The sequence below is a fragment of the Staurois parvus genome, unplaced genomic scaffold (assembly GCF_062004578.1).
Source record: "Staurois parvus isolate SC_StPar_1 unplaced genomic scaffold, SC_StPar_1.0 ptg000306l, whole genome shotgun sequence".
In the NCBI taxonomy this organism is placed as follows: Eukaryota; Metazoa; Chordata; class Amphibia; order Anura; family Ranidae; genus Staurois; species Staurois parvus.
The window spans coordinates 7,583,972-7,602,799 of record NW_028318102.1 but is presented as its reverse complement, the minus strand read 5'-3'; the positions used below and the strand labels follow the sequence as shown (position 1 = coordinate 7,602,799).

Here is an 18,828-nt window from a genome sequence, read left to right as displayed (position 1 = left end):
TCTCAGAAAATTAGAATATTACATGCAATCAATAAAACAAGGATTGTACATAGAACAATATCGGACCTCTGAAAAGTATAAGCATGCACTCAGTACTTGGTTTGGGCCCCTTTTGCAGCAATTACTGCCTCAATACGGCGTGGCATGAAAGCTATCAGCCTGTGGCACTGCTGAGGTGTTATGGAAGACCAGGATGCTTCAATAGCAGCCTTCAGCTCTTCTGCATTGTTCGGTCTCATGTCTCTCATCCTTCTCTTGGCAATGCCCCATAGATTCTCTATGGGGTTCAGGTCAGGTGAGTTTGCTGGCAAATCAAGCACAGTAATCCCACGGTCAATGAACCATGTTTTGGTGCTTTTGGCAGTGTGGGCAGGTGCCAAGTCCTGCTGGAAAATGAAGTCAGGATCCCTCCCCATAAAGCTTGTCTGAGGAAGGAAGCATGAAGCGCCCCAAAATCTCCTGGTAGACAGCTGCGTTGACCCTGGACTTAATGAAGCACAGTGGACCAACACCAGCAGATGACATTGCTCCCCAAATCAACACAGACTGTGGAAACTTCACACTGGACTTCAAGCATCTTGCAGTGTGTGCCTCTCCATTCTTCCTCCATACTCTGGGTCCTTGGTTTCCAAATGAGATGCAAAAGTTGCTCTCATCAGAAAAGAGGACTTTGGAACACCGAGCAACAGACCAGGTCTGTTTTTCTTTACCCCAGGTAAGACGCTTCTGACGTTGTTTGTTGTTCAGGAGCGGCTTGACAAGAGGAATATGACATTTGAAGCCCATGTCCAGGATCCGTCTGTGTGTGGTGGCTCTTGATGCACTGACTCCAGCCTCAGTCCACTCCTTGTGAAAGTCCTCAGCCTCCACAATCCTCTCCAGGCTGCGGTCATCCCTGCTGCTTGTGCACCTTTTTCTTCCACACTTTTCCCTTCTACATAACTTTCTATTAATGTGCTTTGATATAGCACTTTGGGAACATCCAACTTCTTTTGCAGTTACCTTTTGAGGCTTTCCCTCCTTGTGGAGGGTGTCAATGATGGTTTTCTGCACAACTATAAGGTTAGCAGTCTTTCCCATGATTGTGATTCCTACTGAACCAGACTGAGAGACCATTTAAAGGCTCAGGAACCCTTTGCAGGTGTTATGGCTTAATTAGCTGATTAGAGTGGGACACTTTGAGCCTAGAATATTGCACCTTTTCACAATTTTCTAATTTTCTAAGATTGTGGATTTAGGGTTTTCATGAGCTGTAAGCCATAATCATCACATTTATGACAAATCACGGCTTGAACTACCTTGCTTTGCATGTAATGAGTCTATCGCATATATTAGTTTCACCTTTTAAGTTGCATAGCTGAAATAAATGAACTTTTGCCCGATATTCTAATTTTTCGAGTTTCACCTGTATATTCTCCACAGGTGCATTTTTGTACAAATATCATATGCTGATTTATAAAGAAAGAGGGAGCAGTGATGTAATGATGGGACCTTGCTTTTTATTGTACCCTTTCAAAACTGTATTCAAAAGAAAAAAAGAAAAAAGGCATTCCAGACTGAAAACCAGGTCTTGTAGATTGTTACCACAGACAAATTCCATGAACAATCCAGGACAACCAATATTGAAAACAATTGTATAATAATTGTATTCAGAATTATGTCATTTAATAAATCAAAGCGTTTTTAGGATAGAAAAATGGGATGCTGGCTTAATCAACCAATCTAAAACAAGTAAAAGAGAGTGTGAAGTAGAGGAGTTTGCACCATATCAGGAATCAGAACTTTAGTTTTTTTTTTTAGTTTTATAGTCAGTCATTCTTTAACCACTTGCACTTTCACCCCCTTCATGCCCAGGCCAACTTTCAGCGCTGTTGCACTTTGAGAATTGCGCGGTCATGCAACACTGTACCCATATGAAATTTTCATCTTTTTTTCACACAAATAGAGCTTTCTTTTGGTGGTATTTAATCACCACTGGGGTTTTTATTTTTTGCACTGTAAATGAAAAAAAGAGCAAAAAATTATAAACAATAAAAAGGTTTCTTTGTTTCTTTAAATTTTGCAAACAGGTAATTTTTCTCCTTCACGGATGTGCATTGAGGAGAAGCACTGATAGGCAGCACTGATGAGGTGGAACCAATAGGTAGCACTGATGGGGCAGCACTGGTGGGCATTGATAAGAAGGCACTGATGATGTACTGATACGCAGCAATAATGGGCACTGATAGGTGGCACTGCTGGGCACTGACTGATGCAACACTGAAGGGCGCCACTGCTGGGCACTGATGGGTGGTACTGATAATCAGGGCACGGATAATCCGTGCCCTGATTATCAGTGCAGATCTCCCCTGTCACATTTTCCGGTTATCGGCAGTACTTTCCTCACGCTGTGTCAGGCAATTGTATTTGCTTTGTGATCTGCTTTGTCTAAGTGTTGCTTGACCGTGCAACTGTCAGTTAAAGTAATGCAGCACCGTATCACAAAAAATGGCCTTGTTAGGAAGAGGGGTAAATCCTCTTGAGGGCAAGTGGTTAAAAAGAGGAAGATCGCATTTACTTTCACAGGGTGACTACAAACAACCACTTGTGTGTAGGAGAGAAACATTTCCTCCTTCACTGAATGCCATTTACATTATAAATTCCAGTTTAAATCAAAACAATCTTTAACCAATTCAATATCGGGCAATTTTACACCTTCCTGCCCAGGCCATTTTTCAGGTTTCAGCGCTCTCACACTTTGAATGACAATTGCGCGGTCATACAACATTGTACCCAAACTAAAATGTTATCATTTTCTTCACACAACTAGAGCTTTTTTTGGTGGTATTTAATCACCGCTGGGGTTTTTATTTTTTGCTAAATTAACAAAAAAAGACCAAACATTTTGAAAAAAACACAAGTTTTTCTTTGTTTCTGTTATAAAAGTTTGCAAATAAATAATTGTTCTTCATAAATTTAGGCCAAAATGTATTCTGCTACATGTCTTTGGTGAAAATAACCCAAATTAGGATGTATTTTTTAGTTTGTAGAAAAGTTATAGAGTTCACAAACTATGGTATAGATCTGAATATTGATCAATCCTGAAGTACTGACAGCCAATCTAATTTCTTGAGGTCCAAGAATGTCAGAACAGTACAGATATCCCCAAATGACCCCTTTTTGCAGAGCAGACAGTCCGATGTACTTCATAAGAACCATGGCGAGTTTTTTTTAAGTTGTATTTTTATTGTCATAATTTTTCGGAATTAGTTTCACTATTTTTTTTTTACATATTGTCACCAGTGCAGTATAGCATCATCATATAACTGGCATGGCGGTGATCAGGGACACTGACTGGTGACAGTATGAACAAAAAAAATATATATTTTTATTTTATTTTTTATTAATTGTTTTTTATTTTTTTTTAAGATTCTTTTTCATATATGGGGAAGTGATCAGTATTTTTTTTTTTTTTTTACACAATTTGCTTATAGCAAAGAATTACTTTGCTATAAGCAAGCCTTTACCTGAATGACCGATTCATTCAGGGTTTTTTTTTTTGTTCTTAGCTGTGATTTGGCCACAGCTAATCACATGACATGTACAGCTAGACAGCTAGACACTAGTATACAATGGATGGCATGAATGAAGCCATCCGGAACGCTGATGACATTTGCCGGCCGCCATTCAGCCATAGGGTGGGCGGCAAATGGTTAAAAAATAAAGAGAAGAATATGGTGATAATCATCTCTCTCCATCCCCATGCCTGAACAGTCACACATTATGCTTCTACAAATTTATATATTTTTTTCGTACTTAATTGTTCAATTGTTTTTAAAGGAAAGGGACTTTTTTTCAATTTACCAATGACAAACAAATCCTATACTCAGAACAAAAGAGATTCTACATTAGAGAATCTAGGGATAACATTAAAAGGAGAAGTACAGCCAAAGTCTGTTTGGCTGTACTTCTGTGGATCACAGGAATTCAGTTCATTGTGCACTCCTGTGAACCGTTTTCAGCCAACAGCTGGCTAAAGTCCACTGTCAGCTGATGTCACTCAGCTGGTCCAGGCTGGGGAAAGATCCCAACTTTTAAGTCGAGAGCCACTCAGATGTCTGGAGCTGCACCTGGCTTAGCCTCTCAACAATCCGCTGAGCCAGCAGCTCCCTTCCTGAGTGATCAGTGGTGTCTGAACACTCAGTTCTTACCCTTAGAGCCAACGCAGGACAGATGCAGCATTGGAATGATGCTGCATCCACTTAGATAAGTATGATTTACAAAAAAAAGCATAATTGTACTTTGATATATGCCAAAAAGAGATCATGACCCTGATGTCCCACAAAGTTGGGAGCATGAATTTATTTAATACCTTCTTCAGCTCTGTATATACAAAGGAGCATGGAGGAGCTCTTGTCCATAATGGGCAAGGTATTGACAGAGCTCCAGATGATCCACATTGGCTCACAATTGATCCAAAAATATTTAGACAGAATAAAAGGTGAATAAAGCACCTGGACTGGATGACATACACCCACGTGTCCTATAGGATTATAACTTTTTTTTTTCTATGGTTGAACTGGATGGACTTTTGTCTTTTTTCAGCCAGACTAACTATGTAACTATGAAATTGTCCAAAATGTCTTGGTATGCTGATGCCTTAAGAGTTCCCTTCCCTGGAAGAGGCCTAGATCAATCCCTGAAAAACAACCCCACACCATAATCCCCCCTCCACCAAACTTTACACTTAGCACAATGCAGTCAGGCTAGTACTGTTCTCCTGGCAACTGTCAAACCCAGACACGTCCATCGCATTGCCAGACAGAGAAGCATGATTCCAGAAAACACACCTCCACTGCTCTAGAGTCCAGTGGCGGTGTGCTTTACACCACTGCATCTGATGCTTTGCATTGTGCTTGGTAATGTAAAGCTTGGATGCAGCTGCTCACCTATGGAAACCCATCCCATGAAGCTCTCTACACACTATTGTTGTGGTAATCTGAAGGCCACACACAGTTTGGAGGTCTTTAGCTATTGACTCTGCAGACAGTTGGCGACTTCTGTGCACTGTGCGCTTCAGCATGCACTGACCCTGCTGTGTCATTTTACATGGCCTACCACTTTGTGGAGGAGTTGCTGTTGTTCCCAGTTGCTTCCACTTTGTTATAATATCACTAACAGTTGACTATCGAATATTTACTGTAGTAGCAAGGAAATGTCACGGATGGACTTATTGCACAGGTGGCAGCCTATCATGGCACCACACTTGAATTCAATGAGCTCCTGAAAGCGACCCATTCCTTCACAAATGTTTGTAGAAGCAGTCGGCATGCCTAGGTGCTTGATTTTATATACCTGTGGCCATAGAGGTGATTGGAACACCTGAATCCAATGATTTGGAGGGGCGTCCCAATACTTTTGGCAACATAGTGTGTGTGTATACATATACACACACACACACACACACATACATAAATACTGTATACATATACACACACATACATATACACACACTTATATATATATATATATATACATATACATACATACACACACATACATACATATACAAATACATATACACACACATACATACACAATTTATTATTCATTTTTTTATGGAAATCCCATACTTCTCTTTTGCACTAATAACCTCAAATCAACTTACACAAGTGCATCCCACTTTGGAGAAAATGTTTTAATATGTACATTAGAAAAGCTGCAGATCCTGTGCTCTGTGTAATCAAATTTAGCATGGCACTGCATGTCCACTGACTGCTTTCCTCAGAGGAGTCTCTTCCCTGAGGAGCACTAGACAAAATAGCCAACGAGCAACCCAAAAGTAACATTAGTATTAAATGCACATCAAACATCACTTTCTTATCAGTGTACAATCCAGAATACATTTGATTTTAGTTTACAAGAATTACATTTACCTGTATTAAATATGTGATGCTTCCACCAGATCCCATGTCTTTGTCTACTGCCTCCACCTGAAAAATGCTGCTTCCTGGAGGTGTATCCTAAGGAAGAATGATTTGAATTTAGCAAAGACTCCAGATACTACTTTCTGTAGTTGCTGCCTTGTCACAGTTTTTACATTGATGCATATATGATTAAAAAAAACTTTCCAAGAAAGATTACATGACAGTCTCATTATAAATAGCTAAATAGGTGATAACAGTTGTTATGAACAGATCTCTCAGCCATGATGAATAGAATGTGAAAATTGCCCAACTATTAATGGCATTACACTTGCCTCCGGGACATTCACTATGTATGGTGTTTTCTGGAACTCAGGACTCTCATCATTGGCATCTGTCACCAAAATGCGTACTCTCTCAGAAACCTGTCAAGCAAATGAAAGCCTCCATTATTAAGGAAATTCAAAAAAAAAAAAAAAAAAAAAAAAAAAAGTAAAAATGACAGTGATCAGTGACCATAGAAACTGGATACTCAGGCAACAAAAACTGCACACTATAATATGCTCCCCTATACCCATAAGTAAAGGGCATTTCAATTCACTTCAGTGGCCAAACAGAGTGGCTGAGGAGCAAACAGAAGGTAAGCATAAACAGTGGGTCAAGTAAATAATGGAATCTGTTAATTGGCCATGGCAATGTTTATTCCATATAGTAGCTCTGTAATAAACATTAGGAGGCTTGCTTGCCATTGCTCATTTTTTAATAAGCAAATTTTAGTTAACAGACAGATACATAAAACATTTTCATGAATGGCTACTTTCCTCCCAGATCCTCTACTATTAGGCTCCTGGGAGATTTCAGCGGGATTTCAATTACACAGTGACTGAAAGAAAACATATTTTTCCTTGCTATCTCTTTTGAAAGCCCATAGTGATCCGAGAACCCTATGTATTGGGCATTCCTTGCATTAAATAATGTTTTTATGAAACCCAAAAAGAAAAGATATATATACAGTGCTCAGCATAAATGAGTACACCCCTTTTGAAAAGTAAGGTTTTAATCAATATCTCAAATCAACACAAGAACAATTTCCAAAACTTTGGCAAAAATTTGTTTTATAGAACATTTGTTTAGCTCATTACATAAATAGGTTAAATAATATAACTTAGATTACAAAATCTTCAGTTTTACTCAAATTAGTGGATTCAAAAACGAATACACCCCACAACAAAAACTACTACAGCTAGTATTTTGTATGACCTCCATGATTTGGGACAGCACCAAGTCTTATAGGTATGGAATGAACAAATTGGCGACATTTTGCAACATTTATCTTTTTCCAGTCTTCAAGAACGACCTCTTTTAGAGTCTGGATGTTGGATGGAGAGTGATGCTCAACTGGTCTCTTCAGAATTCCCCATAGGTGATCGATTTGGTTCAGATCAGGAGAAATACTTGGCCACTGAATCACTTTCACCCTGTTCTTCTTCAGAAATGCAACAGTAGCTTTAGATGTGTGTTTTGGAGCATTGTCATGTTGGAAAAGTGAATGATGACCAAGGGCTTGGAGTTATGGTAGCATCTTCTCTTTCAATATAGAGCAGTACATCTGTGAATTCACAATACCAATACCATCAATAAAATGCAGCAACCTGACACCAGCAGCACTCATGCAGCCTCACAGGAGGACATTGCCGCCACCATGTTTCACTGTAGGCACCATGCATTTTTTTTTTTTACTCCTCACCTTTGCGATGCCATACAGTTTTGAAGCCATCAGTTCCAAAAACCTTTATCTTGGTATCTCTTCACACGAGAGTACAGAGTCCCAGTAGTATTCTTTTTCAACATGGGCCCTGTAGAATTCTAGGTGGGTTTTTTATGCATGAGCTTTAGGAGAGGCTTCCTTCGTGGATGACACCTGTCAGGAAGATGCTCGCACAGCGGCGCAGGCGCAGATATGCGAGGGCCCGTTCTGCTGCTCAGTCGTGTGCATTTGCATTCACATATGCGCACACGTACGTGACAACACCCATGCATGCCATTCCTCGCAATGTATGCCGTATTGTGTCACGGGAAACAGTCAACCCAGTTTGGCTTTCTACTTCTTTAGTCAACTGCAGCGAACTTGCATGGCGATTTTCTTAACCTTTCATAAGAAGACACTCCTGTCGAGATATTAATGTCCGTGGAAGGCCTGGACATCTTTGTGGGATGGCTGCACTTCCCTCTTTGTTCACTTTTTGTATCACTTTTGCTACAGTATTCTGAATGATAACTAAAGCTTTGCTGATCTTCTTATAGCGCTGACCTTTTTTGTATTAAGAAATTATTTTCTTCCTCAGGCCTTTTGAAATTTCTCTTCCATGTGGTGCCATAGCTGACAGCATGAAAGGTTTTTTTTTTTGTTTTTTTTTTAGCAATGCCCTTTTATAATCAACTGTCTGCTGGACACCTGTTTAATGAATAATTAGACTCACCTGTAGTTGAATTCTTAATTAGAATTTTGCTGTTGAGCTTTTCTCCTATGAATTTCATTGGGGTGTATTCATTTTTGCAACATGGTCTTGGATGAACTTGTTAGGGATAGATAATATTTTGTGTGTGCAAATTATCAAATCTTGCTTGCAATCAATGGTCCACTTTTGTGGGAGTATTTTGTAGCATAGTGTCCCATATTAAATGTTGATTCTGAAATGAAAGGTTTTCTGACAAATCTTTTGGGGTGTACTCATTTATGCTGAGAGATATAGATAGAGAGATAGATGAAAAAAACAAAATTGGGTGAGTAACTCCTGCTGTGTTTGCAATTTTGTTGCTGGAGTTCTCATCAATGGTGGGCTCCCACCATTCCACCAAAAACAAACATCCAAAGAAATGAAAGCAGGATTTCCAATTCTTGCAATAAAGTCTTTTTTACGTCAGAAATGCATCTTCATACAAAAGTAGCATGACTGCACAGTTTCAAACAAAACAAAGCTGCAGTTGGAATTCTATTACTATTGAACTACTCTATATACCTAAAGCAGGGTGTGACTACACAGGTGTGTCCCCTACACCAAAATTTGCACAGATGGTACCACACAGAAAAATAACTTCTAAATGTCCAGAATAGAAATTCTCATACAGTCTAACAAATCATTATACATTTTTAGAAAAAAAAAATAAAGTTACACTTACCAGTAATGTCTTTTCCAAGAGTCTCAGGACAGCCACCAATGAGAGAACTCACTTTTCTCTTCACAGGAAACACTGCCTTAGCCAAAATGAAATGCACATTTCACTTCAGTTTCTCAGTTCTTCAAGAGCAACTTCAGTCAGCTGGGGAGATAGAACACGTCATGCACCTTACAGTAAATAACTGACGGTTCCTGTGTCAGGAACCCAAAAGGAAGCAAACCAGGGTAGGAACACGGTGCTGTCCTGAAAGACTCCTGGAAAAGGACATTACCGGTGAGTAACTTTAGTTTTCTTAAAGCGTCTTTCAGGACAACCACCTATGAGAGGATAAGCGAGCACTTACCATTAGGGTGGGACTACGGCTTGCATGACCTTGCGTCCAAAGGCCTGATCCTTTGCCGATAACAAGTCCAACCTGTAGTGCCTGACAAAGGTGATCAAGCTGGACCACATTGCCACTCTACAAACTGGTTCCAGCATAGCACCAGCCCTTTCCTCCTAAAAGGTAGCCATAGCCCTTGTGGAATGAGCTTTAATACCATCATCTGGGACCTCCCTACCTCCTAGCATGTAAGTTTTCTCAATGGTAAGCTTAAGCCATCTCGCTCAAAGTATGCTTAGAGGCTCTAAAACCTGGAAAAATGTCTGAACGAAGGCATCTATCCTGCGAGTGCAATACTATCTGTTTAGGGAAAAAAAGAACGGTGTCTTTGCGTTCTCACACGGGGCACCCCTCCTCTGAGTAACCATCTCATAGACCTCCTGGTTGAGGAACCAGTCACCCTCCCTCAGAGCCTTCCTGCTGAGGAAGTTAGCAATCTGATTTAGTTCCCCCATTCACATGTACAGCTGAAAGACACAACACATTCCTTCCAGCCCCAACCAGAATTTCTGCTGCCTGTGACCAAAAAACTGCTTCTCATCCCTCCATCTGTTGATGTAAGCCACCACACAGAGGAGTTGTCCTAGCGGAATTGAATGCAATACCCTTGCAGTTCTTCCTGGAATGCACTTGGAGCTAAAGAAAATGCTCTCAACTCCCTCCAGTTCGAAGACCTCCTTGGGCCCCAATTCCAACATGACCCGTCTCACCGACACCAGCTGGTTGCTCTGCAGCAGCCTCATGGCCTTGTCTATTTTCTGAATCTTCTCCAGAGGAAGAAAAACTTTCTGCTGTGTTGAGTCCAACTCATAACCCAGGTACAGGACCTACTTGGAGGGAACCAAGCTGGATTTTTCCAATTTTATGTTCACCCCAGGCCTTCTAGGAAGTTCCTTGTCAATTTGAGGTCCCGGGTTAATGGTTCTAGAGAAGGTGCAAAGAGGATAAGGTTGTTCAGGCAGGTGACTACTGAGATCCCCTTTAGGTGTAGAAAAGCCAATGCCTCTGCCATGATCTTGGTAGAGATCTGAGGAGGGAAAGACAAATGGAAGAGCCCAAAACTGCAGATATATCACCTCGTTTAGGACCTTCAGGTTCAAAAAGCCTGAAATTTCCTGAGGGTTTTCATACCACAAAATTGTGGGAGTAGAACCCTCTGTCAATTTCCCCTGATGGCACCTGGACCATCACATTCTGATCATTTATTTCCCTCAAGGAGGCCAATAGGGAGGAGGCCTTTTCTGTGCATGTTGGAAGAGTTATAACCAAAAGCCTCTATGGGGGAGGTCTTGAAAATACCAATCCATACCCCCTCCTTACAATTCCCATTTGGTTGGAGAAGACCGATTCCAACTGTGGGAGGAAAGACCCAATCTTCTTCCCACTGTGGTTAATTCCTCATTGCGTCTCCTTGGACTGGCCAGTAAGGCAAAAAAGTCACCCCCCCTCTCCCCTTGACCTTCTGTCCCCAAGACTTCTTCTGACCTTCGGCTCTGGGAGCCCCAAAACACCTTTGGTTGCAAGCCTTCTTTTTACCTTAGTCAGCTGGTTCCTATCTGCTGAGCAATCAAATACTGCCTCCAGCTCAGGAACAAAAAGCAGGTTCCCTGTGAGGGGAATACTGCACAACTTAATCTTGGACATTCCATTGCCACATCTTGAGCCACAAAGCCTTCCTTGCTGAATTGGCCAAGGTTGAAGACCTGGCAGACATGCGGACTGACTCTGCTGATGCAGATCCTTGCAGGAGCATGGGAAACGAAGTCAGGACAATCCATTTTTTTGTCCACAGAATCCGATAATGTCCCCAAGTCTTCAAAGGCCAGATCCATATGTTGTTGGGCACCTGGGAAAAAGCTGCATCCAGCTTTTGATTCTTATTCCATACAGAAACTGAAAAAGGAAACCTACGTTTCAGAGCCCGTGAGAAAACAAAATTTCCTTTCAGGATCCTGCCACTCCTTGATGGCTTCCACCAAGACCTCATGGACTGGGAACAACTTCCTCCTCTGTTCCTACAGGCCCTGATACATTTGGTCGTGGTTTCTTGTCCTGGATCTCCAAAGTGGATGAATTGCACCCAAGAGATCTACCTCTTTCAGGGAATGTCTAACAAGAATGTAGTAGCAGCAGTACCCTTCTGCGCTAGCAGAGGCATAGCCTGGGGCTGTGGGATCTGCAACCAAGCAGTGTTTTAAATGACTGAAAAGTGCTAGGAAGTTCCCTAACAGAAGCCACAAGGTCACTACACAGCTCTGTGGACTGTTTCCTCACTAAACTATGAGCAAGTAATCGATCAAGCATAACCATCCAATTTTTAGGAGCTAGGAGGAGCCACATCACGCCGTGACGTCACGCCGCTGGAGCAACGTGGGCGTATCCTTGTTCCTACCCCCTGGGGGAGCTCTCTAAATTTTCAGACTCACAGCTTCAGGACGGATCATCATACCTGCAGTGGATATCTGCATACCCAGGGAGCAATATCAGGTTCTTTAAAGGGAAACCCCAGAGGACGAGGATCACCTGTAAAGCCCTAAAGGGTCCTGTCTGATGACCCACCATCCCTTAGAGGGAAGACCTTCTAGTTCCTGACCCTCTCCTTTCTGATGGCATCTGGATTATTAACATAAGGCTCATTGTACATGCGCGTCCGGTGAGTGCGCATTACGTTCACCATTATTGCACCGATACCAGGTCCAGAGTTACCAGAGCACAAGAGTCTCCTTTAATTTATTTTTTACTGGAACTATTTTTACCATTTTACTTGTATTGGATATCATCCATTGATTTTATTGATTTACTGATAATATTATTATAATTATTTTAGCGGTGCACCTTTCTATATACTATTTATGATCCAAGGTGATATTAGTTACCTTTTTTGTGCATAGCAGCTTCCTATTTTTAAGGCTCTTGCACTCCTGTTTACATATTTTATGGAACATGACCACAAAAGACACTGATTTGAGATTTATGGTCTTGGCAGAAATACCAAAAGACATAAGGTGGAGGGGCCCAAGGAGGTGGAGATATACTGTATATAAAGCAAAGAGGTATGGTGGATCAATCAGCTTAATACATTACATCCATATGTTCTCAATAGGGATTATGATCTGTATTTATTTATAATAATGCTTAGGTAAACATGCATTCATTTGTCATGAGTTTATAGATTATGAAAAGCAAAAATGGAACAGCTAGGGTAGAAATGGACTCTATATTGCGGAATTTTGATTTATGGTAATCATTAATTTATGTATCTTTAGATAAATCGGTTTCATTTTTGTTAGTTTTGGATCTATCTGTGCAATTTGGTGCAATTTGGTAGAGGGCTCACACCTATGTAGTCACACCCTGTTTTGGAGGTTAAATCTCTTTTCTGTAGAGAGTGCCCCTTTGTCCTCTGTGATTACCTCAAGGTGAATAACTCTACACCGAGTTCACTATATGAACCACTAATGTATTTATACATGTTGATCATATCCCCCCTAATCTCCTCTTCTCAAGAAAGAATAAATTCAGTTCCTCTAATCCTTACTCAAAGCGGAGCTTCTCCATGCCTCCTATCAGTTAGGTTGCCCTTCTCTGCACGTTCTCCAGTTTCCCAATGTTCTTTTGGTGAATTGGTGCCCAAAACTGAACTGCATATTCCAGATGAGGTTTTACTAATGATCTTGGAGCACAATCCAAAAAGCTGCAGAGCAAGTCTCGCTGCCCCATCTCACACATGGAGCCAGCTGCGATTCATCACAGCCAGATCCCAAATCCAAGCTGGCAGTGCCAGGGACCAGCAGTGGTGAGAAGAACCAGATATGGGAAGATAGCACTGGACTCCATAGGCTGGTAAGTACCTGATTTTTTAAAAGTCAGCACCTACAGAATCTGTAGGTGCGGACATTTATATTTTTTAGAAAATGGGTGAAGTTTCTCAAAAAAAAAAAAAAAAAAAGTGTAACATTTTGGTCCTTATATTTCATCAAACAATGCAATATTTACATTACTAATATTTCTTTCCATTTTACCTTATTTAGTCCATCAGATATACTGACAATGGCTTCTATTTCATCCTGTTTCTATTAAACAAAAAAAAAAAAAAAAACACAAATTTGTAATAATTAGTCTAAATTGAAAAAAAAATGTAGAAGTAATAAAGATTCATGAATACGTTTAGGTTATAGTAAACAGTTTTATAGGCTTTTGTTTTCTCATTTAAATGTAATTACAGGATGCAAGATGCTGGAAAAATTGTTCATCAAATTAATGGCTATAGAGCAACATAGAAAATAATAAAAGTAGGACCTTCACATTCATATAATATGATTCAATTGAAACCTGGCAATTCCAGCTACTGCCATAGGTCACAAATTGCAAGGTTACAAAGAAAGTACTCTTTGGTTCTAACTTATAAATTGTGACAGTGTGTAAAAAAAAGTGGAGTTACTCTAAGTGCAAAATTGCAGTCTGTTGACCTAACAAACAAACAAAAAAAAAAAAACCTACATAATACAGAATTTTACTTCAACAGATGCATTAATTCACAAATAATCACATATGGAAAAGGCAAGATACATTTTATTGACATTAATTAGCTAAATTATTTTATCATATACAGCATATTCTATCAATTGTTAACAAAATCATATATTCATTTTAAAAGAAACCGGTCATGAGAGAAACAGGGAGGCTACCATTGCTGAACCCTCTCTCTGAAAATGGCAGTTGTCGCACTGTCAAACTTGCCCTGTGGCTTTAGTACTTTAAAATCACACTGACCTGGAACAATCAAGAACTTTCCTTATCTGCATACTTGTTCAGGCTAGTGGCTTGGAATGTATTAAAGCGAGTAGGGTCATCAATGACCTAGTACAGTTAAGAACTTTTTTGACTTTCTTCATCTTTATACTTGTTTAGGATAGTGACTCAGAATGTATTAAAGCTAGTGTATCATCAAAACAGACCGTCAATTAACATTTTCATAAACAAAAAGGTTAGCAGTTAACACTATGGCTGAATAGCAACAAATTATGTCTATATTCAACCAAGACAAAATAGTAAATTCTTTAAAAGAAAAGTTCACTTTTACATAAAAAATAATTTCACATCTTTTTTCTAGTGAAAAAAATGTGAGTTTATTATTTTTTAAAACAAGAGCAAAGGTGCAATGTCAGGTTCCTATACAAACTGCCTACAGTTCTGTTGTCCCTGCCTCTGTACAGACTGTCATTGCAGAGCTGTAGGTAAATGAACTACAGGCATGCTGATCAGTGCTCCCTCAGTTCATTCAAACTACCAGTATGTCTGCAGTGGTGGATGATGGTGCTCAAACAGAGCTATATAGGAAATATACTCACCTTGGATCTAGCGATGCTACATCTCAGACTTCCCCGCCCAGCCGCTGACATCTTTGGGTGGCCAGCTTTCGGGTCTCGATTGCTGGTCACTTTGATTGGGCGGGCAGGGATTATGTCACTCCCAAGCATGAGCGGGACTTCAGTCAGATTTGGCATTGCCTAATTTGTACAGTGAGCTGCGCCTGTGCGGCTCACTGTACAGGGGTGGACAGGCAGATAACTTTAATGCAGAAGAGAGAAAGTATGTCACTTCTGCATTCATAATTCCTGCCTGTCCATCCTTTTTGAAATTTTTACCTAAAGTTCCAGTTTAACTATGAAGGATAGGAGAGTTTAAATTCCACTTTTAGCTATGTATGTTGGACATTTTTTAAATGTGGAAGGGGCAGGTAGGGAGTAAGACTTTGGATGGAGAGTGGGTGTGTTATGACTTCCAGCACAAATCCAAAGAATATTTCACCTATTAATCACAGGGGACTAAAGTCAGAACACAAATCATTCCTTCATATCCCAATGGCCACCTGCGGTTTAACCAGTAGTTTGAAGAACTCACACAGGCTATAATATACAGTAAAGCCATTTCTCTCAACTGCATATAGTTATTTCAAGCTTGCCAAGCTTTATCAATGCATGACTGAATGCATAAAAATGTGTGATCATGTTTTAATAATGTAGCTGTACCATAAATGGTACCAAAGCACTGTTTATTGATTTCCTTTATCCTGAACCCCATCTCATTATGTTTATAGTTACCTCTCTGTCAAGTTCTTCTATTAATGTAACATTTCCAAGGAGAGGGTCAACTAAAAAATAACGTTTTGATCCTGGTGGAAAGGTGAGGCCATAAATCACTGGATACCCTTCTGGATCACTGCCATTCAGTGTATATATGTAGGTTCCTATGGTGGAGATGAAGGAAAAAAAAAAAACAGCATTTAACAAACTGCAGTAATAAAAATTGGTGCAACTCACTCTTGAAGGGTCACACTAGTGAGAATGGTTACTTTTTTTTATATTATCTTTTATTAATAAAATTACTTTATAAAAAAAAAACAAATTCAAATATTACAATTACAAATTTTCCTTATCAAATTTTACAAAATCCTTTTATTTTCTTTCCCCATTCTCTTTTTTTCAGCCCCTATCAAGATCAGAATTCCCCTAATGTATGCCTTATGTGCTTCCCAGACTGTAGCAATGGATACCTCTTCAGTCTCATTGATTATAAAATATTGCTCTCTCACCTTTTTTAATCTTATCTCCCTCTCTAATTCCTGTATAAGCGTCTCATTTGGTTTCCACATGTTACTTCTGTTCCTTTCCCTTCCCAACCTTAATCTCATTGTGAGAGGTGCATGATCTGCTAATGACATTACTTCAATATTGGAATTTACCAAAGACTCCAATAGTCCGTGTCTGATCAGTATGTAGTCCAACCTTGAGTACAGGTGAAACTCGAAAAATTAGAATATCGTGCAAAAGTTCATTTATTTCAGTAATGCAACTTAAAAGGTGAAACGAATATATGAGATAGACTCATTACATGCAAAAGGAAGATAGTTCAAGCCGTGATTTGTCATAATTGTGATGATTATGGCTTACAGCTCATGAAAACCCCAAATCCACAATATCAGAAAATTAGAATATTACATGCAATCAATAAAACAAGGATTGTACATAGAACAATATCGGACCTCTGAAAAGTATAAGCATGCATATGTACTCAGTACTTGGTTTGGGCCCTTTTTACAGCAATTACTGCCTCAATGCGGAGTGGCATGGAAGCTATCAGCCTGTGGTACTGCTGAGGTATTATGGAAGACCAGGATGCTTCAATAGCAGCCTTCAGCTCTTCTGCATTGTTCGCTCTCATGTCTCATCTTTCTCTTGGCAATGCCTCATTATTATTATACAGTATTTATATAGCGCCAACAGTTCGCTCAGCGCTGTACATTACAATGGGAGACAATACACGAGACAGTACAATAACAATACAATGCGATACACGAGGGGTTCGAGGGATCTGCTCCTTGGAGCTTACAATCTAGGAGATTCTCTATTGGGTTCAGGTCAGGCGAGTTTGCTGGCCAATCAAGCACAGTAATCCCACGGTCATTGAACCAGGTTTTGGTGCTTTTGGCAGTGTGGGCAGGTGCCAAGTCCTGCTGGAAAATGAAGTCAGGATCCCCATAAAGCTAGTCTGCGGAAGGAAGAATGAAGTGCTCCAAAATCTCCTGGTAGACGGCTGCGTTGACCCTGGACTTAATGAAGCACAGTGGACCAACACCAGCAGATGACATGGCTCCCCAAATCAACAGACTGTGGAAACTTCACACTGGACTTCAAGCATGCTGCAGTGTGTACCTCTCCATTCTTCCTCCATACTCTGGGTCCTTGGTTTCCAAATGAGATGTAAAAGTTGCTCTCATCAGATAAGAGGACTTTGGACCACTGAGCAACAGACCAGATCTGTTTTTCTTTAGCCTAGGTAAGACGCTTCTGACGTTGTTTGTTGTTCAGGAGCGGCTTGACAAGAGGAATATGACATTTGAAGCCCATGTCCAGGATCCGTCTGTGTGTGGTGGCTCTTGATGCACTGACTCCAGCCTCAGTCCACTCCTTGTGAAAGTCCCCAACACTTTTGAATGGCCTTTTCCTGACAATCCTCTCCAGGCTGCAGTCATCCCTGCTGCTTGCGCACCTTTTTCTTCCACACTTTTCCCTTCCACATAACTTTCTTTTAATGTGCTTTGATACAGCATTTGGGAACATCCAACTTCTTTTGCAATTACCTTTTGAGGCTTTCCCTCCCTATGGAGGGTGTCAATGATGGTTTTCTGCACAACTGTCAGGTCAGCAGTCTTTCCCATGATTGTGATTCCTACTGAACCAGACTGAGAGACCATTTAAAGGCTCAGGAACCCTTTGCAGGTGTTATGGCTTAATTAGCTGATTAGAGTGGGACACTTTGAGCCTAGAATATTGCACCTTTGCACAATATTCTAATTTTCTGAGATTGTGGATTTGGGGTTTTCATGAGCTGTAAGCCATAATCACCACAATTATGACAAATCACGGCTTGAACTATCTTGCTTTACATGTAATGAGTCTATCTCATACATTAGTTTCACCTTTTAAGTTGCATTACTGAAATAAATTAACTTTTGCACGATATTATAATTTTTCGAGCTTCACCTGTACATCCCATGCGTCAGAGAGAAGAAGGTATAATCTCTGTCTCTTGGATGTTTAATTCTCCATGTGTCCAGCAATTGATAGTGATAAAAAAAATTTTCAACCAACTTTAGACTACTACCTCCATCCCTCTGCGCTCGTGATGTGTCCATCCATGGATCCATGCAGAAATTAAAATCTCCTGCCACAATCATCTGTCCCTTCTTAAAGATATACCATGGGTCTACCAATTTATCTTCCATAGCAAAACTAACAATTTTTGTTAAACCAATTGCCACCCCTTTTGCACGTTTGATTGGTGAGTCCGCATAAAACAAAGTTGGATAGTATTTGGAGTATAACTTTACATTTGTATCCTGGGATAAATGTGTCTCCTGTAAAAACACAACATCAATAGCATGTTGATGAATTTCCCTAAGGATCTTATACCTTTTAGTTGGGAGTGTTCAATCCTTTCACATTATAAGTCATAAAGTTACACCCAATCATTCCTACTACTTCCTCTATTCTCCATCTATATAACAGCAAAAAGGGGTACGGATATATAAATTTTGGAACAGGGTGACCTCTACCTCCCCTCCCTCCACCTCCCTCTCACACCCCTCCCCTTCCCAATCCCCCCCTCCTCCCCACTCCTAAAACCTCTTGGCCCATATTCTAACCCTGGAATCAGTTGTGGCTAATTCCCACTATCGATTCCTCTTCGGGTTGAGACTCAGGTCACGTACATCTATCCAGACCACTATCTTCAAACTGTAAATGACCAGTGTAATATTGAGCCTCCCAATGACCTTCCTTTGATTATTTTCCCAATCTT

General features: G+C 40.2%; 1 protein-coding gene across 1 annotated transcript in view; it reads right to left on the bottom strand.

Moving 5' to 3' along the window:
• CDHR1 (cadherin related family member 1) overlaps positions 1–18,828 on the bottom strand; it is a 160,902-nt gene that overhangs the window by 87,841 nt on the left and 54,233 nt on the right. Inside the window, exons 3-6 of the mRNA XM_089683336.1 lie at positions 15,570–15,715; positions 13,488–13,538; positions 6,239–6,328; positions 5,916–6,002 (exon numbers count right to left, since the gene is read on the bottom strand). Of these exons, the coding sequence (XP_089539462.1) occupies positions 5,916–6,002; positions 6,239–6,328; positions 13,488–13,538; positions 15,570–15,715 (374 nt within the window). The remainder of the gene's footprint in view (positions 1–5,915; positions 6,003–6,238; positions 6,329–13,487; positions 13,539–15,569; positions 15,716–18,828) is intronic.